Here is a 21,701-nt window from a genome sequence, read left to right on the forward strand (position 1 = left end):
CAAATCGAAGGGCGGACTCCAAACATTGGCAAACTGCAAGAGATTCTTGGTAAAAGAGCATCAGCTGTCGACCACCGCCTTCATCCTCCATGGATGTTAAGCATCCAAACCCAGAAGAACCAGAGCGAAGCACAAGCTTCTCCAGAACAAGCACCATCACTTCCGTCGAAAAGAACAGCCCAAAAACAGAGTCCCATCCGTAGGCAACCGGATGGACCCAAAACAACCTCACCAGACAAATCGAGATAGAAGTCTTACCTGATTCATCCCGAAGGAGCAAAATCCACCTCACCATATAGCCGTCACTAACCACCAATGAGAGGAACAACAGCCGCAGTGGAGCAAACACCTTTTTTCCGCCTAGAAGCGAACAAAAACGGAGGCGCCGCACCCCCAACAAACCCTAACTCCACCGTCAAAATCCGACGACGAGCAAAGACCTAGGCCTAGACAGACTCCTATCTAACCTATATACATCTGCACGCCGATTTCGCGGCCCACCTCCCTCTCCGATGCCGCACCGGCCGTCATAGAGGAAAGTGTAACACCTGCTATTTAGTCATCAAAAGTAATTCTGAAGAAATGGAAGCAAATCATGAAGAAAAGGAGAAGAAGTTAGCTAAGAATCAAATTCGAGTCAAATTTGACCGAAATTTGAATTTTGAATTCGCAATTCAGAAAAATTCGGCAAAAATATGGAATGAAGGGATGAGAGTGTTTAGAACTTGGAGATCAAGATTGAGGACAAGATCTGGTCCTAAATATCTCAAGAAAATCAAAGAAAGAAAGTAAAACCGAAATGTACTATTCATCATCCCACAACAGGATTTCAGGAAAACAGCACAAATGTCTATTTTGGAATTTGATTTCTGCCAAATTTTTCAAATAAATGGACTAAGGCAACTGTACAGTGATGAAGTATGGACTTTGGACCAGCATATTAGGGTGTTGTTGATCAAGAACTACCAAGGGAACCAATTTAATTTAAGGCCTAAAGTTGGCACTCTGCCATTTTCGGCCAAGTCACTAAAACAGCAAATTGCCTAAGTCTGAAACAGTGAGAAAATGGCTGAGTTTGGAATAAATTTCAGGAAAATATAGTGTAAAGGGTATAGGTGTTTATGGGCAAAATGGAATCTTTGGAAGTTGTAGAACACAAATGGATGGAAGTTGGACTGAGAAGAATGGAATTGGTGCACTGAAAGTGAATTAACAGATGGGTACATGGCCATATCAAATGACTGACGAACTGAACTTCAAGTTTCAGAACAATTCAGTTAGATGGGGGAAAGAATTCAAAATTCGACTATGTTAGGATATTTATCTCGGGTCAGAGCAAAAATAAAACTTGTAGAGCTCAAGTTTATCTACAACATTGCTTAAAGGACCGGGGAGCCGTCGGATTCAAAATCAACCGTGATTTGGATCTGAACTTTCGGGCGTCAGGAGCAAAAGAAGGGGGGGTGACAGAGCCGAGCCCGACGTGTCGCCACCGGCATTTTCGGCCGACCGCCAGCACAGCAGCTATGCCACCTCCTCACCACACAAGCCTACGAGTAGGCCACGGTATCGTTCATGCGCCCGGTGAAACCTTTGTATAATTACCGCTCCCGCCGCCGCCCTTTTACTGCCTGTTCTTTTACCGCCGCCGCCCTCTCTGTCAAGCCACCACCGCCGCCGAGCAAAATACTCCCACCACACCGCAGCTCTCGTCGATTCCCTCCGTCCACACCTCCACTCACACCCCACCAGCAACCCTAGCAACTCGTTGCCCAGCATCCTTGCTGGAGTACCCGTACTCGCCGTCGTTTCCATCCGCCACCGCCGCACCTCCTGCTCACGGTGAGCATCGTCTTGCCGCTGTTCTCTGTCCTTATGGGTAGTCGGAGATGAGTCCTTGGGGTACTAGGGAGCCGTAGGGGTAGTCGTCAAGGTAGGTTGCACCGTCGTTGTGCCTAGTCGCGACTGGCCGTAAGCGCCGCCGCCCGCCGCCGTGGAGGGAATGGCTCCGGCCATCTCCGGGGGAGCTACCGCCGCGCACGGGTGCGCTAGAGCATGGGGATGCTTCCCCGGCCTAGCCCCGTCGCCGGTAGGGTGCCGGCCGGCGAGCCGCACCGCCCCCTGTCGCGCCCAGTTTTTGGCGGGAGGAGGAAGAAGACTCTGGTGCTGCGGGCCCGCGCGTTAGAGAGGAGAGGAGGGGAAGAAGGCAGGCCGGGCGATGGCTTAAGTGGACCGAGGGTCCAGTCGGCCCAAGTGCCGGTGCGGGAAAGGGCCGTTGGAGGAAAAAGGCCGGTAGGCCGGTAAGGCGGGCCAGCAGCTGCGCGAGAGAAGAAAAAAGAAAAGGGTGGGCCGTTGGGCCGGTGCTGGGTTGAGAAAGGAAAAAGAAAAAGAAAACGGCCCAGTAGGCCCAGTAGAGGTATAAGAGGCCGGCGGGTAGGATGAATAGGAGAAAGGGGTGGGTCCGAGCCGCGGGCCCAGCGTAAGAGAGAGGGGGTAGAGTTAGGGCGCGTGAGAAAAGTAGGCCGGGAAGTTTTTCGGGAAAAATTTAGATTTCCTTTATAGAATAATAGATTAAATCCGTTTATCACCTTTTAAATCATAGAAATTTCTAGGGGTGTCCAAAATTAGTGACACTAATTTTGTTAGGATTTTTTTATTTTCCTTTATGCATTAAAATTTTTATACCCTAGGAAAAATAATAAAAATTTGGGTATTTATTTAATGCCTTTCTTTTAAGGTAATTAAATAAATACTTAATCTTAGTAAATGCATAAAATATGGAATAACATTTCATAATCACAAATTGTTGTTAACTCATAGGAAATTAGGTTTTAAGGTTAGAAAATAATTATAACATTTTCTAAAAATAAAAGAAAGAGCCTTAGGTAAGGTTAGTAAAGGAAATAAAAAAATTGTTGGGTTAATCTTTTCGGGTTTTTGTGTGTTGGCTTGCAACTTCATCATGATAAATTGTATAGTCCTTGTTGGCTTGCAACTTTATCATGAAGGGAAGTTGTATAGTTTTGTATTTAAAAAGTTGCCATCCTAACCCCTGCATATGTTTTGTCATAGACACCGAAGCACCGGAAGGGGATTTCTCGGAATTTTCAGAAGGATCTCCGGAGTTCGAAGAGATCATTGAGTTGATTCCCTACGAGGCCAATCCTTCAGGCAGTGCTAACTTTTTTATAGAACAAGGCAAGCCCCGGTGCATTATACCTATTATTTTGGAGTCGATATTTCATGTGTCCAATTATCGGGTAATTGCTATATGAATGCACTAGGTCTAGGAGTTGCTTGAAACCCATTCTTGTGCATTATCATACCTTGTTTTAAGGACATCTTTGCCACTTGTTCAAACATTTAGTAAATAACCCAAGTCTAGAAATGTTTAGTTGCTTAAATAATTGGTTTACCAAACCTTAAGGTAAATATTGAGTCATGCATGTTATTTATGGAAAGATAACTTGGAAGTTAAGAAACAGACAGAAGCTAAGGATGTAGTTCTGTCTGCTAGACTAATTTGGTTAAGGCCCGATTCATTGTCTTAACCTTTGATCAAGTGAAGGACATCTGATCACTTACTGGGTATGGGATCAGTAAAGCCCAGTAGGTTAGTAAACCCTCTGATCGGGAATACTTCGTACCCGCGCTTGACGTGCTGGAGATTGGCAGGGGCGTAGCCTGAAACTCACATGGTGATCAGGCCAGACGTGGGGTCCCATGTGGGGGTGCGTCCCTGGGTCCGGGTAGTCTTATTCCCAATCATTGGATTTGCTAATCGAAAAGTCGTTACGTACGACCTGGATAGTCGTATATAACTGGTGATCAGGGTACTCTCCTGCAGGATGTAATTTGATCCGGATCGCCGCAATTCTCGGTTATGAATGCACTTGATCACTGTTGAGCATCGTAGCATAAATTCATGAATGCTATATCTTTCCACTAATGTTTTGATGTATGACTTAATACCTTGTTGTTTGCAATTAACCTTTTATCATCATCTAGAATGGTTAGGTAATAACTTAATTGAAATAAAAGATAAAGCTAAGGACACTCTTATAGTAAGCTCTTTTAGCAAAAAGTGTGTCAACCAGTACACTGAAAAAGCTATCATGTAAGTTCCAAGAAAAGCTATTATATTGGTTAGTCGGGTAAGCCTTGCCGAGTACCCCGTACTCAGAGTTATCCCTTGTGGCTGTTTTCAGAGGCACCGCAGGAATCCACCGAGGAGGAAGCCCCGAAAAACTAGGGTATTGTTATGAGTCTCACAATACCCTTAGAAGCAAAATCTTGAATGCTCATCTCCCACCTGAACCATTTATGTTTAAATCCTAGAACCTCTGTCTAACCTGCACTGTTAAGTTTATTTCAAAATATGTTTTGTAATAACTCGTACCTCGTGTATGTATGTAAAAATGTAATATTTGTTGATGCTTTCCCATCGCAGAAACAATCCTGGTATATGGCTATGAGACACGACGTGGATCTTTCGAGGAGTCCTAGGGACACTCGACGGACGACCGGACTTATACTGTTTTAAGTGCGTTTCGGATAATTGCTGCATCGGCAGCGATTAGGCGCATTTAAACCAGTTTAAGTTGGACAGTTCCGCCACAGAAAGGGTCTGTCGGAATCGCCGTCAGAAACAACTTCCGCCTTGAGGTCGCCCTTTTCTCCTAAAAGCACTGTAGCAGGGATAAGAGAGTCGAGTTTCACACGTGAGAAAGATTTAGGCAGTTGTATGTCCGATTCATCTCGGTTGAGGTCGATTTTATAACAGTGAAAGGATCGATTTTAGCACAAACAAAAAAAAGACATTGCCTTGTTTTTTTCTAAGAATAAGATCAGACAGATGGGTTAGGTCTTGATTCCAGAATCTCAGCATTGCTGTGGTGAAATGAGGCCAGTGCAGGCGCGAAGCTAGGAGTGGAGATGATCGGGGTCATCTCAATAACTCTTCTGCTCCTCCTTTGGTGGGCCCTCAAAGAGAAGAAAAGAAGCCTGAAACTGGGGCCTAGTACAATGAAGTCATTATTATGTTGTTGGGCCTTAAAACATTTATGGGGTTGTGCGCGTGTGTGGCCGATTGGGCTAATATCAGGCCCGCAACAACCGTGTGCTTATGAGACTTTCCCAATGTCCTCCGTCCCTATCAATTTAAAGAGTTGGACCAACCTTGGAACCGATTAGTGCAGTGAACATTCCGCTTTAATCCCTGTAACCAATCCTTTTTTTTCCTATTTTGCAGTGTCTGTAATTAATCCCTGCCAGGTTATTCTTAGGCCGCATCTGCTGATTCCCATTCAGGAGTCACTGCCCCCGACCAGGACGAGCACACATGCACGCAGAAACCTCGGAAGAGCGCGACAGCAGCACGCCGGTGCCGTCGCCGTCGCAGCCCGAGAGCCTTCTCGTGGCGCTGAGAGCCACCTAGCAGGTAGTCCGTGCCAGCGTTACGTGTTGATGGTTGGCAGGTGCTTACTCGAGCAGCGTGGCTCGCAGGATGCACGAAAACGGACCAAAGTCTCGAGCTCCCCCCTTTCTCTTCTCCTCGGTTGGTAAACGTTGGGTGACCAACCGCTACAGGTGGCGCACGCGGACAGTGTCTACAGCGAGCAGCGGTTAGTGAGGTCGGCGGCGAGGTTCCCGTCCGGCGCCACGTAGGCGCGGTTCTCAACGATAAGAATGTACGGATCAGGTGCCGAGGATCACCTATTCTTTTTTGAACGAACGGCCCACAACATCTGCGTTTATACTGATATAGCATGAAAAAATACAAGATTATGCGCCTGAAAGGTCATAACTAGGCAAAGAAGAGAAACTAAACAAAAAACAACTAAGAAAAACTCCGACAAGTTGGAGTGAAACATCAACACATACCAAGCTCAACACGCCTCAGGCACTTAGGTTGGTCAGGTGGGGATAGCGACACCACCTGACACACCACAACCCCGCTGCTCGTGTACCAACAGCATCGTCACCTGGACACAAGGCCTTCAGAGGTTACCTACCTATTATCACCGCCAGCGCCGTCGAAACGATGATATCCCACACCGAGCCACCACTGCCATGCAGGGTTAGCCACCGTGATCCGCTGCAAGCCGTGTAGTCGTCATGCCATCGGGTCCGCTTGCGCCTCCTCACGAAGTTGACCTGCACCGGACTAACACCCGTGAAGTAGGGCTAGCCACTGTAAGTCGCTGCAAACCGTCAAACCGACGCAAGAACAACTGCCTCTGGATATCAACTTCTAACCGCGTGCACCAAGCTTAGGATGTATACTGCAGTACCAAGCAACCCAGTCGCGTCGACGAAGAAAGCGAGATGCCACATGGGGCCACCGGCAGCCATCGGAGGATCACCTCGTACCGAAGCAGCCACCGCTCTGCGGGACCGCCCAATGCCTCAACACGCTGGTCTTTTAAGCGAAGCAAATCTGCCAACCACCACCAACCACGACAGCGTCATGCAAACTTCATGGTCACCACTGGTGCACGGCCCCTCAAAGCGTCACCCTCAACTACCAAGCAGAAGTCTTGCCCTCTAGATGCTGCACCAACATCCACTTCTTGGCTGCCAACAACCGCCACAGCCATCCACCCCCGAAGTCCTCAACTAGGTCTCCACCACTCCATCGCAAGGGCCAAAACCACCATGGCAAGAGCAAAGTACCGAAACGGCCGCCACAATGCGTGACCGCTCACCACCAAGCAAAACAGAGAGAGCATACGGCGTGCCACCCACCATCATCAACACCAAGCAACAACCAGGTCGTCAGGGGGATGGGGAGGCAGAACGGGAGCTCCAAAGGTGACACCTTCAAGAAGGAAAACGACGCTAGATGCACCATCGCCGCCCGACCAAGAGATCTTAGGCAAGGTTTTCACCTAGAGTTCCTGTAACTGAAGCTAGGAGAGCGCCATGATAACGTCCCCAATAAGAATTGCGGCACCCAAGACGTCGCCGTTGTCAACCGGACGCACCGAGCAGAGCTTCCACCTAGCATCCCTCAGCCTGCAGCCACCACTAGCCTCACTAGCCTCTCTGCCCGCCATGGCAACCATCAACAAGACTCACCACCTTGCCAACACCCCCGCCATCAACCAACCACCACCCCGGTCCTCGCGCGCAACGCCATCACGCCGCTGTACTATCACCACGTGCGGACCTCCGCACATGGGCCTTGTGCGCAGCCTCCTCGCCGTGCAAGCCTCCTCCAGCGCCTAGCCGCCTCCCTCTTCCATCTCCGCCTCCGCACGATGGCCCGATGACACCCGCACCACCACCTCGGTGCTTCCAGCATGCCCCTGCACAGGCGTCACCGCCACACCCCCATGGCATTGCCGGCACACCTTGCACATGCCACCCTAGCCGCGACACTGTTAACGCTTATTATTGATACACTTTTAGTGCCATTTAACTAGTGTTTTCATGCATATTCTTATACTAACCTACCACTTGGCATCTGAAATAACCTTGTTTTCGCATATGCAAGATATTTTGGAGGTTATTCTGTTTTCGCAGGAAATTGGGCTAAATATGCATTTTTGGATAAAGCATTGAACGAGCAGTGGACCAAAGGAAGATGAAGACCAGGAGGCACAAAAAGGGCCCAGGCAGCCTGGTGCTCCTCAGGCCGATCGCCCTGAGCTAGTCTCCACCGATACTCATTTTTTGCAAGCAATCCTCCAAGATGACTTAAGAGCTAAGTTTGTGAAGATATGGCGAGGATCACTTCGGGATCGAGGGGTAATCAAAGAAAATCAAGTGGAGATTTGGAAACTTATTCAAGATCATTCTCATCCCGAAGCTATCGACGTGCTAGGCCCACATGCATAAAAAATAAGGTTCCAGAACATTGAAGAAGACTTAGCGACGAAGTTGGGCGTGAGAGGATAAAAGGAAGGACCTTCTAGTTTTGGATTAGACTATCTAGCATGCTTGGTATAATCGTGGTGATTAGAACTAGTATGTCGATCCTTCATGATAGTTAGACATGTTCATCTATGTTTGCGCCCTTAAACTACCTGCGCTGACAGGGGGTATCGTGACATGGTCTTCTTCCATGTAAGGTGGGGGTTTTTGGAATGTTGACTGGAGGTAGTAGTTTAAAGATTGCCTTGGATGAGATGCATGATGCGCTTGCTTATTAGCTAGATCTGCAACTAGAAGATGATAGGCCCTTGTTATCCTTGATTATGCTATCTTATATGTATTTATGGATGTAATCAACATATGCTCTATCATTTATATCTATTAGATCCGTTAAGTTAGATAGAAAATCTTAGTTAGTTTGCTTTCGATCCACAGATCGACAAAACTTGAACGCATACTCTGAGGAAAAAACTGCAACTGATCCATACGCTTGCAGTTTAAACTGACATGCTTAACTGCCATCGACAGACACCACGCCGTCGCTGCCCGAGTCGCCCGAGCGGGGACGACGCGGGCCGGGTGGTGTTTTTTGAACTGGATTTATCTCTGTGCCGATCACCAATTCTTGGCATGGAAAGTGCCTGATCAGATTCAGATCAGAGACCAGCCATACAGTTTGGTCTTTCGCGACGTGAACTGTGCAACTGCTTGTACCCCGGCGCACACTCGCACGCTTGGAGGCGGTGGGTGGACCCGCGCTCACGCCATCACGGCGGAGCGGGGCCTGCGCCCTCGGCCCCTCTCGCACGCAGTCGTGGACTCGTGGTGGCTCATTAATTGGCCCGGCGCGCTCGCGCTGGTCGGCAACGGCGCGCCGCCGCCGATACGACCGATCACATCCACCCCACCGCGCCTCGCCGCCCCGGAGACTTTTTTGCGCTGCGCTCCAGTCTCCACACCCATGCCAGCGCGCGCGACGCCGACGCGACGCGACATCCCCCGCTCGCGAGGACGCATTCCCTCTCAACCTCACCAGCTCGCCCTCGCTCGCTCCCGACGTGTCCAACTGTCCAACTCCCACCAGCCAAGCGCTGAAGCGCGCCCATCCCCGGCTGACCGGCTCCCCGCCCCCGTCCGGTCCAGCAGCGATCTCGGTCAGGTCGCGCTCGCGCCCGAGCCCAGCCATCTTTTGATCCAACACCCTTCGTCTCCTCCCATAAAAAACTCCCCGACACCCGGCCGGCACGCCGCGTCCGCGACCAACCGCCTCCGTCCCGTGTCGAGCCATGGCGGCGCCGCCCCAACCCCGCCCCGCGCTCCTGCTCGCTCTACTCCTCGCGCTCCTCTGCTCCTTGGCGTCGGCGGACCCGCGCACGTCCGTGGCGGGGCAGCGGTGCGCGGAGGGCGCGGCTGTCTCCGGCTCGACGCTGGCCGACAACTTCGTGCCCGCCATGGACGACCTCAACACCAACGTCAGCGCGCACGGCTTCGGCACCTCCGCCGTCGGCTCGGGGGGCCCCAACACCGTCTTCGGCCTCGGCCAGTGCCTGCGCGACCTCTCCCCCGTCGACTGCATGCTCTGCTTCGCCGAGGTCCGCTCCCTGCTCCCCAAGTGCTACCCGCGCGTCGGGGGGCGGCTCTACCTCGACGGCTGCTTCGGGAGGTACGCCAACTACTCCTTCTTCGGGGAGGCCCTCGACGCCGCCGCCGACGCGGGCGACGACGTCGCCGTCTGCGGCTCCTCCTCCGCCGCCGCGGAGGGGGGCCGCAACTACACGGGCGGCGCCGGCCCGCGGGCGTTCGGGGCCGCCGTGCGCGCCGCGCTGGAGAACGTCACCGCGGACGCGGCGGCGCCGGGGAGCCGGGGGTTCGGGGCGGGGTCCGCGGCGTCCGGCGGCGCCACGGCGTTCGCGCTCGCGCAGTGCTGGGAGAGCCTCAACGCCACCGCGTGCGCCCAGTGCCTCCGCGCCGCGTCGGGTGCCGTGGCGGCGTGCGCGCCGGCGACGGAGGGCCGCGCGCTCTTTACCGGCTGTTACCTCCGCTACTCCACGCGGCGGTTCTGGAATGCCAACGCCACGGCGGGCGCTGGCTCGGGCTCTTCAGGTACGACGATTCAAATCCATGCACCACACATTATTCAATGGTTTGGCTGCTCTGCTCTGCTCTGCTACGGTATGCTTGGAATTGCTCCTGCCTAGGGGATACTTTCCTCACCTTTTGACGCCCGAGAGTTGCCTAATTCAATTAGATGCTGCTCAATTTTGACTTTATTTAGCAGCTGATCACGTTATTCTTTATGTCCCGTTGAAATAAATTGAAGGAATGCCTGTTCAAATCATGGTTAGTCAACCTCACTTTGTTGACTGCATGTTTAGGAATGAATAAACCAAAGACGTTTCACTATTGGCATCTACTAGAATGTACTAGGGAATGTTATCAAAACCAGCAACTAACAAGCCTGTTTTGGATTGGCTTTGACCAAAGCATTTGCTGGTTTTTTCAACGGTATCCTGAAGGCATTAAGCAATGTCTCTGTTGAAACAATTGTTTAGGTGGTTATAAACTGAGCTAGAAAGAAAGCCAACAAAGTTACCACAACGTCACTGCACATGTATTGAATAGTCTAGTTACTTTTCCTTGAATTGTCTGTCCATTGTCCAACGTGAAGCCCTCATTTCTTTTCATGACGAAAAAATGGACAGTTTCTCACCCATGAATGCTTCTTGTTTATTTTGTCACTACTTAGTTTTTTTCTACATTTTCTTGATTTGACTAAAGACATTAATATCATGCTGCTCCTTTCATTTTCCCTCCTAAGTCCTAACCTTAATATCATGCTGCTCCTTTCATTTGCTTTAGCTCTTTTTTTTTCCTCTGAAAATTACCTCTCTGTAATATGCAGGAAACAAGGGTGTTGTTTGGATATTGGTAGGTTCATTTCTTGGTGCTTTTGCAGTTGTCCTCATTATTTCTTTTCTGGCATGGAAGAAAAGAATTCTCAGGAGAAAAAACGAGTGGAACTCATTTATAGGTCAGTTTCAGATTTAAAAATGTTTGGTATTCAGTGGATTTTCTTCTTCATATCTGATATGTTTGCAACGGACTACAGATATGTATGGCGATGGACTCTCCGTGAGAATTGCACAATCTAGTTTGAATTTCAAATATGAAGAGTTTAGAAAAGCAACAAATTATTTTGATCCATCAAATAAACTTGGTCAAGGAAGCTATGGAGCTGTATACAAGGTATAAAAAGTTCACCTAAACTGAAATCTTAGTATGATTTTCCCCAGCAATGGGTTAAAAATGAAATCCGAAACTTTGACACATTGATCCCAACTCTGTAGGCTGTTCTTCTTGATGGTAAGGAAGTAGCTGTCAAGAGACTATTCCTAAATACGAGGCAGTGGGTTGATCAGTTTTTCAATGAAGTCGACTTAATAAGTCAAGTTCGTCATAAGAATCTAGTTAAGTTGCTTGGCTGCAGCATGAATGGTCCAGAGAGTTTGCTTGTTTATGAATACTACTTCAACAAGAGCCTTGATCTCTTCTTGTTTGGTAAGGCCATGATGTGGTGCTGTCTGTTGCTATTGTTGTTTTTTCTATTTATTTTTGGGTACTATTCTTCAAAAAGTGCCGAAAAATAATCGAAAATGATTAGCATTGGCTTAGAATTTTTCAATCAGTATGTTCATGTTCGTGGGTCAAAAATGTTTTCTGGTAGTATCCTGTTGGATGGTTCTAAAAAGGGGAATCTTGTCATTCTTTTCTCCCATGTAATAATAGATTTCACGCACAATTGACTTGTCTGCCCACAAAGTCTCTTCCTGCCAATCTTTTAAATTGCGACTTCCATGGCAAGGTCCAGGTCCAGGAAAAGCTACAAAAGCTATTGCTAGCTAACATGGAAGCTATACTTCTTCATGCATAATTCATATTTGAAGAAGCTATTCGACTAAGATATTCTACTTCGTGTTTTGATATAAAATATTTCATCTGATTGTTCTATGTTCTTAGAACGCACTCTTCAGTTTTTGCAGTTTTCTATAGAAATTTATAAGGGCAATAACTAATTATCTTGTATCATTCTCTCAGATACAAGTGGCAGAAGAAATTTGACCTGGGATCTCAGAATCGATATCATTCAAGGCATTGCCGAGGGACTTTCTTATCTCCATGAGGAGTCAGAAACACGGATTATCCACCGAGATATCAAAGCTAGTAATATTCTATTGGACGATAAGTTGAAGCCCAAAATAACAGATTTTGGCCTTGCAAGAGCTTTTGGAGAAGATGTTACTCATCTTACTACTGGTGTTGCTGGGACTCTGTAAGATCCTTTCTCCATATTTACATCCACGGATCTCATGGAATTATTCATTTCAAATATCAAATGCCAATAGTGCACTTTGAGATTTTAAACTCACAAAATAAGTTTCGTGCAGAGGCTACATGGCTCCTGAATACATAGTACATGGTCATCTGACAGAGAAGGCTGATGTCTTCAGCTATGGTGTCCTTGTTCTCGAGATTGTAACAGGGAAAAGATGTAGCAGTTCAAATGGTTCACATGGAGGACAGGTTTTGTTAACAAAGGTACTACACTGATCTTACTGACCTCACTATTGAAATTGCTTGATTTCTGTTCTGATAGTTCTGTAATCATATGCTGGACACTGGGTCTGTTTGTTCCCGAAACAGAGCCAATAATCAATCTAATAGTCTGTTTAATTTCATAGAATAGGTTGAAATTCTTTCAAAATCTAATGATTAGGGGAAAAAAGGATAGTAATGATATGGACAAAAGAGTTGAGCTTAGCATCTTGATAATGGCATTGTGGCATGTACAGTGGCGGAGCTGCACCTATGGCAACTAGGGCTATTGCCCTAGGTGAAGCTCTAAAAGACCTATAAAACTTCATTAAATTTGAAGATAAGTTCGAAGAATTGTAGAATCTAGTCTCAGGTACATGAATCCATCCCTTGGTGTAATAAAATCCTAGCTCTGCTGCTGGGCATATATGAAAGGATCTAGGATGTCGACTAGAGGGGGGGTGAATAGTTGAACCTGAAAATTTTCAACAACTTCGAACAAGTTTATTAGAAACTTCCGAAGTTTCTGGAGATTGTTCCGGAAATTCCTCAACTTGCGGAATTTCCGGAGAAATCTACGGATTCTCCGGAGATTAGCGAGATTGCACTATACCTCTATGAAATGCTTGACCAAAAGTAAATTGCTGAAAATAGGTTAAGCAATAAGGTCACTAAGCCTTGGAGACAAGATGAAACAGCTAGCAACCTTCTAGAAAAGTAGATCGAGCACAAACCCTAGAAATATGTTCTATGCTTGAATATGAACGAAATGAAGAACAACAAGGACAAGAGACACAAGGATTTGTTTACCGGAGTTCAGCTCCACACTTGAAGCCTACGTCTCCGTTGAAGAACCCACAAAGGGTGGGTTTTTCACACCTAAGCCACTTTCCTCACTCTAGCGACCACAAAGATCGAGCTAGAGTCACTTACTCAATCGTCGGGGTAATACAAACTTTCCGTAGGCAGCCACAAGCTTGGATGCTCCACGAGCAACGTCTAGCTGGCTAGGAGCTTGAAGCTCCAAGAGTAACAAACGCGAAATCACCGGCTTGACAAAGAACAATGTGCTCAAGGGATGGGAAATCAACTCACTAGCACTCTCTGTTGCTCTCCCTTAAATCCCTCCTTAAATCCCCACCAAATCTCACCAAGAATGTCAAAGGGGAGTAAAGAGGGGCTTTTAATGTGTTTCAGAAGCTTAGCACGAAGTTGGGTCCAGAGAGTAACTGGGGGGGGGGGGGGTCCATGTCCCTTCCCCCCTCCCACCCCCTCTTTTGAGTTACTGAAAGGGACTAGCCGAATAATGTAGCTTTTTGTCCTGGTGGTAACTGGGGGGGGGGGGGGGCATGACCCCTGCCAGCCCCTCCTTGGCTCCGCCACTGCTCAGAGCACGATGATGTAGCTTGTGTGCTGGTGGCATGGTGCGCGAAATGCGCACCCAGTATTTCAAACTTTGGATTCAAAAATGTTGATTGATGTTTTTTCAGTAGAAAAACAAAAAACACCATTGGGCCTAGTTGTTAGGCTTAAATCATTTGATTGTTCTGCATCTTAGGAACCATTTTCAGAAGGAAGTTCCAAACATGAATTTCCAGATTAAAGTGCACTTTGCTCGAAGCATGCAAATTTGCATCTCTGTCAAAGGAAAGAGGCATACAGATGTAGTTAACCTTAGAAACAAACCACTCTTCAAGACAAAGTGATCAACTCAATAACATTGTCTGAAGCCCCAGTAAATCCTTATACAACTAGGAAATGGTAGTAGATGCAATGCAATCTGTAAGTGACCAGAAGCATGACACGAAAATTAATTACACAGAGTTGCTGAGAAATTGCAAAGATTTCTTGATGACATAACCTGTTGTCCAGAGAATATGGTGCTTAATTTTAGTCAATGGTAACATGATCATGAATTCATGATTTGTTGCATGGGTGTATGTACTCTAAGTACAAAACTGCACGCCAATGTAGCATGTCACATGGTACCGTAGACCTTTTACAGTTTTATACCTGACCATGCCAAGTTCCAGTCAGCCACTAAGCTACTATCATATAACATGTTTAATTTGAATAAATTTTTAAATTTAAGGTGTGGAAACACTACAAGGACAACACAGTTGAGATGATTGTTGATCGAAGCATCTATGAAGACACTATCAGGGATGAGGCCATGCATATACTGCAGATTGGACTGCTATGCACCCAAGCAAATCCTGATGACAGGCCTACAATGGGGAAGGTGGTGGAGTTGCTGAGAAACCACAGGAATGATTTGGAGATTGTGTTGAGTGATCCTCCATTTCTGGATGTTGAGGCTGTTGAGAACATCAAAGAAGGGGAGCATTCACGATTGTTGTCCACAAATTCTGCTCCTTCACTGTCAGGCTCGTCTCGATCTTACTTAAGTGGCAGATAATCTCAGCAATGTGTTTCTTTAGTTCCTAAGAGGAATATATTTAAGATTTTGTACAGTTCTGCGTGATGTAAAGTGATCATATTAGCAGGTAGATCTTTTGAAAAAATCCAGCAGCCTATAAATCATAAAGAGTGCTAGAATGGATGGCACCACCACAATTGTACATAATATTTTGTCCCACCACAAATGTACATAAATACAAGTGAGGTCATGTTACTTTTGCAGTTTACATTCATTTGACAATCTTAAGGTGTGTTTGATTTGAGGAATGTGAAGAATAGAAGTAACAAACAACTTAGAACTTGTCTTGTTCAGAAAATTCAATGAAACATCATCATGCTACTAGTTTTCAAATTTGATGGCTGGAAAACTGTACTGGTCAAAATGGATAAATGATTTTACACATAGTTAATTGATGTTCAAAGCATTCCTTTGACTGAGTACAATGTCAACTGAAATAAATGAGGTGTCACGTTCAAATTGGCTGACAGTCTCATTCACGGTAAGGTTTCATTGACTAGTTGGAACATGTATGCTGATTGTTATTCCAGATAGTTGTCTGCAAGATTGAAAATGCTATTAGGGTTCTTCTCGATTCATTAAAAGTGTGCTGAAGTCAAGCGAATGTGAAATTGCTTCCTCTCTTTGTCAGCAATGTATCACAATCTCTCTCTAAAAAATGGGGGGAAAGAAAATGTAACCCAAATATCTCACGAAGATTTGCAGGAACTCAGTGGAGGACGGGCAGCATAAGGTATCCTTTCTTGTGCCCTTAAGCTTCCTATCTACCCTCAATGTTCAGCTAAGAGTATCAGTACCTCATTCTTTGTTTCTTTGTAGGCTTGATTTTATTCTATGAGCTCTCAAAGCTTTAAGTTCTTACTTGTATGCACCACAGATTGTGAAGATTTGGTTTAGTGCAAAGTGGTGCTTGCTGAAAGCATCTATCGTTTCCAATTTTCGCCATGAAATTCTAAGATAAGCAAGAAATAGAGTGGTTCAGTGGCTCCACAATGAGATGTTGCTGTTCTTTTTTTTGTTGCTCTTGTCATGATTGCTTGTTTGTCCTCCTGGACAACATCCACTACGCTGGCTGACCCTCGGGCAACTGTGGTTCGTGAATTCTGTAACAAAACCCGAGATGACGGTCCTGAAGCAGTTTGGGCCAACAACTTTGTCGTTGCCTTAGAAAACCTGAACTCGGATCTTGAGCAAAAGGGATGGGGGGGTAACTTCCGTTGGGCAAGATCCTATTACGTTCTATGCGCTCGTGCAATGTCTTGAAGATCTCAACAAAAGGTCGACTGCACGCTCTGCTACTCAGAAATAAGGTCTCTTCTACCAAAATGCTATCCTGAAATTGGAGGCCGCATATATCTTGATGGCTGCTTCATGAGGTATGCAAATTACTCTTTCTTCGATGAGGTCATGGACTCGTTGGATACAAGTGTGTGCTCCTCCAGTAAGCACAGCTCAGACCAGCAGGGTTTTAGTTCATCTGTGAATGATGTGTTAAGTAATGCGACTTACTTGGCTGTCAAGAGCAACAAATTTTTCGAGAACACGCAGGAGAGCTGCGCATATTTGTATTAAGAAGAAAACATTGAGTTTTGTTTACAACGCGGGCCTAACCGGGCACACGCACACGGGCTACAATCCCTAAGAGGACTATACGATTACAGATACAACCGGCACTCTGAGGCGTGCTAACAAAGCCTAGTTGTTCGCGATGATCCTTCCCGTAGCCGGTGCCGCCGCCTCAGGCCACCCCAATGCCGCCATGTACTTAGCTCCTGCCATCATCCAGAGCTGCCCTTCTTGCAAGATGGTGTGCAGCAAGTCGCTTTCACTACGGCCCGGATGACCGTCGAAGATCCTACTGTTCCTCTCTTTCCCGACACCAGGTGACCAGCATGACCACCGAGTCGACCCCTTTCTGCTTGAGCGCGTTGAGCCCGCTACGAAGCCGCAACCACCAGTCAAGCATCTCCGTGATGTTCGATGGTAACTGAATGGGCGTCCCCAATGCTGCAGCAATGGCGTGCCGAATTTGCTTGGTGTAGCTGCAGGAAACGAAGAGGTGGTTGGCAGTTTCCAGTTCCTGATCACATAGCTTGCAAGACGCTGGGCCCTGTAGGCCGTGGCGATGGCGCCGCGCCGGTCTGCTGTCCAAATCCTGCTTCGCACCGCAAGCCAAGTGAAAAATTTTACCTTTAAGGGCGCCCAAGCTTTCCAGGTCAAGAGAAACAAAGGATTTGCAGTCAGTTCAGTCTCTAGATCACCAAAAGTTGCAGCTTATGCACTTGCTCAGTGCTGGGAGAACCTGAACACTTCGAGCTGTGCAGCCTGCCTCAGTGCCGCTGCAGCATCGGTGGCCAACTGTGCACCGGTGGAGGAAGGCCGTGGACTCTTTACTGGCTGCTTCATAAGATATTTCGACAGCACCTTTTTGGAACTCAGAGGATTCTGCGTCAAGGTTCAGCTCAAAGAAACGGGTTGTTCTTTGGACAGTCCTGAGTTCCTCCGTTGGTGTCACTCTTGTACTTATCATCTCAGTATTGGCATGGCAGAAGAAGAAAGCTCATCAGGCAAGAGAAACATCATTGAGAGGTTAGTATTGCAGGCTCGTCCTAAACTTCGTTTACTCCTGGCTGGATCTGCTTTATATTTGCTCCAATTGCTTTTAATACTTGAGAAACTGCAGGTTTCTATGGCTCTGACCTTCCTGCAAGGATTTCTCAATCAAGTCTCAATTTCAGTTATAAGGATTTAAAGAAAGCAACATGTTCGTTCAGTTTAGCAAACAAGATACGGCAAGGCAGCAACGGTACTGTGTACAAGGTGCATACATGGAAGTAAAACAATGCATTTTAGGCTTACACTTTTTTTGGGGGGTACAAAGATGTTGATCTGCAATATTGCAAAGGACCTGTCACTCAGAGGTTGTAATTATTTGCATACAGGCTGTTCTTCCTGGAGGGAATGAAGTTGCTGCAAAGAGATTGTTCCTGAACACAAAGCAGTGTATCGATCAGTTCTTCAATGAAGTTGATGTCATAAGCCAAGTACGTCACAAAAATTTGGTGAAATTGCTTGGATGCAGTGTGGATGGCCCAGAAAGCTTCTTGGTATATGAATACCACTTCCACAGGAGCTTAGATCTGTTCATATTCGGTAAATATAAAGCTCATTTTATTCTAGTTTCGTGCTCACGTATACTTTTCCTGCATGGACTTTGATTTCCTGTTGAATTAGAAGTTCCACGCAGCATAATTTAAGCATGATATGGAGGAACTGTTCTGGGTCCGAAATGAAGCTTTTCATTTATTCAAGAAGATAATGAATTTATACCATACCAGTCAGCACAATCGTCTCCTTTTGCGTTGACCCACACACATTGTTACATACTGATAGTGGCTTAATACAGGATTTTATGAGGATAAACGAGTTTTGCGACTTGCAATGCTCTTCTGGTTTCCTTTATGGAGCTTCATATATGATTTATATGGTGATATAAATCATCACCACATTGAACTGAAGTACCGTTCTTATTCTATATGTGCAGCTGATGACCAGAACAGTCGTTTGGATTGTAAACAAAGGTTTGATATTATTTGTGGCATAGCAGAGGGTCTATGCTACCTCCACGAAGAGTCAGAAACTCGGATCATTCACCGGGACATCAAAGCCAGCAACATCCTGTTGGACCAAAAGCTCAAGCCAAAAATCACAGACTTTGGGCTTGCTCGAGTTCTCTGCGGTGACAGTGTTGAAATAATAGCCTAGCCCATGGTAATTTCAGAATTTCAAATAAATCTCAAAGGCCCATGTGGGCAAGAGGTGAAGTGATGCAAGTCTTTAGTCCCACATTGCTAGTGGAGGGGAGGGATGACTAAGTTAAATATGGAAGTTGTCTCCATTCCTCCAAGTTATGTGTGTGGGGAGAGAAGGAGAGCTCCACATGCCTGCACTCGCATGCCTTGCCGGGTGGGGTGGGGCGAAGGGTGTGGGCGTGCGTGGCACTTGCATGAATGGTCCGCCGAAATCCGGCCCCTCGCCTTGCGGGGGTGTGACTTCCTTTAGTTTGCCGTTTTATTTTTTGGTTACTTGGTCACCGGTTTAGATCACGATCGCGACGTGAGAATCGTGGGCTCTCCTATATATGCGACCTACCGGCCTCTACCAAAAACAGATCTATTCGAGCTAGGGTTTTTGCCTCCTCTCGCTGCCGCGCCGCCACCGTAGTCTACTCCATCCCGATTGTCGGCGTGCACCGGTGATTGGGAGAGCAGGTCTCCGGAACCGTTGTCTTCAGCGATCCTACACCGGGAGAGGGCGAATAAGGTTTTTGGGAAGCGCTCTGCGCGACTGCTCGATCGCTTCCTCCGCTTCGTCAAGTTCTTCGTCGACTCCTTCACCACGGCTCGTCTACCTCTTCGTCACTCGGGCGTCATTCGCCGTCGCGAACAACGTCAGGCTGCTAATCGTCATCGCCTGCTGTACCCGGTAGTCGTCCAGGAGCCGGTCTTCATCAAGAAAGAAACGTACGATCTCTTATCTCAAATTATGTCTTCCATACTAGCTATTATGATACGTTGCAGTCTGATAGTACTGGATAGTATGGTAGAATGTGTGATTCTATTTGCAATGATAGACTTGTCTAGATCTTGCGTAGACATGTCTAGTTTAATCTGCTATCTGTTCATCATATTCATGATTTATTTTTGGATTAAATTAAAACTAAAAGTGCTTATATATCCGACAGGACAGAACTCATCTCACGACAGGAATCGCTGGGACAGTGTAAGTACTACCAGCCTGCTTATCTTCTGTTATGTTCTCTTCACTCAGTTATACAGCAAGTGAGATGGTCCAATTTGCAGCGGTTACATGGCTCCCGAATATGTTGTGCACGGACACCTTACCGAGAAGGTGGATGTGTACAGCTTCGGCGTGCTGGTTATCGAGGTCGTCACCGGGAAGCGGTGCTGTGCATTGACGGGGTCTCACTCTGGTCATTCACTTTTAGCAGAGGTTTGAGCCATCTCTGATTCTCTGAACATGGAAGCATGGATTTGGCTAATCAGATCTGTGTTTGGCAAAAGTCTGGATTTTTCCAGCATCAAAGCAAATGCTGAACAGCTAAAGTAGTAACCTTTACATTTTTGAGATATTATTTACTATATATAGTATGATCACTAAACAACTGAAAAATGCACAAATGACTAGAAGAGAGAACAACACGCACCTATCTGACATTCTGGCATTGATATGAAAGTTTACATTACCGAAATCAGTTTTGAATCAGCAAGCACGATACTACTCTTGTGGATTGTTGCAGGTTTGGCAAAGTTACAAGGCTAACGCTATGGAGAAGATCGTTGACGCGAGACTGCAGCGGCAGGTGGGTGCCTCTGCCTTCGAAGAAACAACGCGCGTCGTCCAGGTCGGGCTGCTGTGCACACAGGCGAACCCCGACAAGTGGCCGGCCATGTCGAGAGTGGTGGAGCTGCCTGAGGGACAGGGACGGAGCGCGTGGCGGCGCGGAGTTCGTCCTGGGCGACCCGCCCTTCTTCGAGGTCGACGTCGCTGTAGTAGGTGGCGGCGGCAGCAATGAAGCATCCACGCTGTTGCCTGGCAACTCGGCCTCCGATGAAGTCTCCGGATTGTATTACGAGTTCACTGGTAGATGATCGCTGGGCCTGGAGTCCTTTTACAGTGTTCTGAATCTGAATGGACATTTTCCCTATCCGAGGTGCAGACTGCAGACATGCAGTGACGTTGAAACTGTTCGTTTTGCCTCTTCATGCCGTTTGGATGTACACTGAACTGTACGTGTCCACTTTCAACGACGAAAATTCTCTTACATCCCGTTTGGATGTCGGTCTTCGCCTCAGAATTGATTTTGATGTTCCTGAAATTGAGAATTGGTATTAGAGCCAATACTGTAAAATTCAGCCGGAACTAAAACAATGCTTCCTCAAAATCGAACCTTCCCCCTCCATATTGAGATGAATCGGCTCGGAACTGACCCCTTTATCAAAATAGCGCAGCCGCTCACACCCTCCTCCTCTTCTTCACCATTGCAGCCTCCACTTCCTCTTTCTTGCCGTCGTGGCCTCCGCCACCTCCTCTTCCTCATAGCCGGCGCACCTCCTCATCTTCCTCACGGCCGGCGCCATGACATGAGCGAAAGGGCAGGACCGCGAGCCACCCCGCCCTTCCCCACCTCCCTCTGTTGGCGGGACTTGCTCCGTCCCCTACCCTCCCCGCCTCCATCAACGACGGGATGCGCCGGCGCCGCTCCTCCCCGCCTGCCTCCACGGGAGGGCCGCGCTGCCCCTCCTCGCCTCCTTCCTCAATGACGGGACACGCCGCCCCTCCGCCGGTGGTGGTTCTCCTGAGCGGTGAGCACGGTGTACATGACTGATTATCAATTCATTGTTCCGCACATCCAAACAAGAATGGAATTGGCATTCTTCATTAGATTCCAAAAGTTAATGCATAGTCATCCAAACAATAGAATTGGAATTATGACCCAATGCAAAATCATGACTGATTTGGTATTGGAACCAATTCAATACCAGGCTCTCCAATATCGACATCCAAACACAGCCTTAGGTATAACATGGTGCAGTTTGAACTCGGATAAATAACATTCAGATGGAGATGTTTTAATTTTGGGCCTAGGCGTCCGACGATGGAAACGTCCCACCATCGCAACATGGCGCGCAAGGTGGGAGGAGGCCGCCGCTCGTCGGTGGATCCGATTCATGCGAAGGAGGTTGCCGATCCCGTCGTCAGCTCACCA

General features: G+C 47.3%; 2 protein-coding genes across 2 annotated transcripts; both read left to right on the plus strand.

Moving 5' to 3' along the window:
• Window positions 1-8,840: 8,840 nt before the first annotated feature.
• Window positions 8,841-15,155, plus strand: LOC101781767 (cysteine-rich receptor-like protein kinase 2). Its single transcript, XM_004968897.4, has 7 exons — window positions 8,841-9,981; window positions 10,781-10,909; window positions 10,988-11,124; window positions 11,226-11,436; window positions 11,974-12,208; window positions 12,324-12,474; window positions 14,564-15,155. The coding sequence occupies exons 1-7, from the start codon at window positions 9,165-9,167 to the stop codon at window positions 14,888-14,890; spliced, it is 2,007 nt and encodes a 668-aa protein (XP_004968954.1). The 5' UTR covers window positions 8,841-9,164; the 3' UTR covers window positions 14,891-15,155.
• Window positions 15,156-17,036: 1,881 nt separating this feature from the next.
• On the plus strand, window positions 17,037-20,669 carry LOC101762602 (cysteine-rich receptor-like protein kinase 3). Its single transcript, XM_022826679.1, has 9 exons — window positions 17,037-17,244; window positions 17,351-17,500; window positions 17,595-17,731; window positions 17,854-18,064; window positions 18,456-18,658; window positions 19,656-19,693; window positions 19,774-19,924; window positions 20,232-20,438; window positions 20,652-20,669. The coding sequence occupies exons 1-9, from the start codon at window positions 17,037-17,039 to the stop codon at window positions 20,667-20,669; spliced, it is 1,323 nt and encodes a 440-aa protein (XP_022682414.1).
• Window positions 20,670-21,701: the final 1,032 nt, after the last annotated feature.

Source organism: Setaria italica, chromosome V (assembly GCF_000263155.2).
Source record: "Setaria italica strain Yugu1 chromosome V, Setaria_italica_v2.0, whole genome shotgun sequence".
Lineage (NCBI taxonomy): Eukaryota > Viridiplantae > Streptophyta > Magnoliopsida > Poales > Poaceae > Setaria > Setaria italica.

What these genes read in the sequence shown, in the direction of transcription:
- LOC101762602 (XM_022826679.1), top strand. Translation starts at nt 17,037, where the DNA reads ATGGCGCCGCGCCGGTCTGCTGTCCAAATCCTGCTTCGCACCGCAAGC. An exon ending in GAGCTGTGCAGCCTGCCTCA is followed by an intron (nt 17,245 to 17,350) that starts GTGCCGCTGCAG and finishes TTTGGAACTCAG; the next exon opens with AGGATTCTGCGTCAAGGTTC. An exon ending in AAGAGAAACATCATTGAGAG is followed by an intron (nt 17,501 to 17,594) that starts GTTAGTATTGCA and finishes GAGAAACTGCAG; the next exon opens with GTTTCTATGGCTCTGACCTT.
- LOC101781767 (XM_004968897.4), top strand. Translation starts at nt 9,165, where the DNA reads ATGGCGGCGCCGCCCCAACCCCGCCCCGCGCTCCTGCTCGCTCTACTC. An exon ending in CCTTGATCTCTTCTTGTTTG is followed by an intron (nt 11,437 to 11,973) that starts GTAAGGCCATGA and finishes TCATTCTCTCAG; the next exon opens with ATACAAGTGGCAGAAGAAAT. An exon ending in ACTGGTGTTGCTGGGACTCT is followed by an intron (nt 12,209 to 12,323) that starts GTAAGATCCTTT and finishes AGTTTCGTGCAG; the next exon opens with AGGCTACATGGCTCCTGAAT.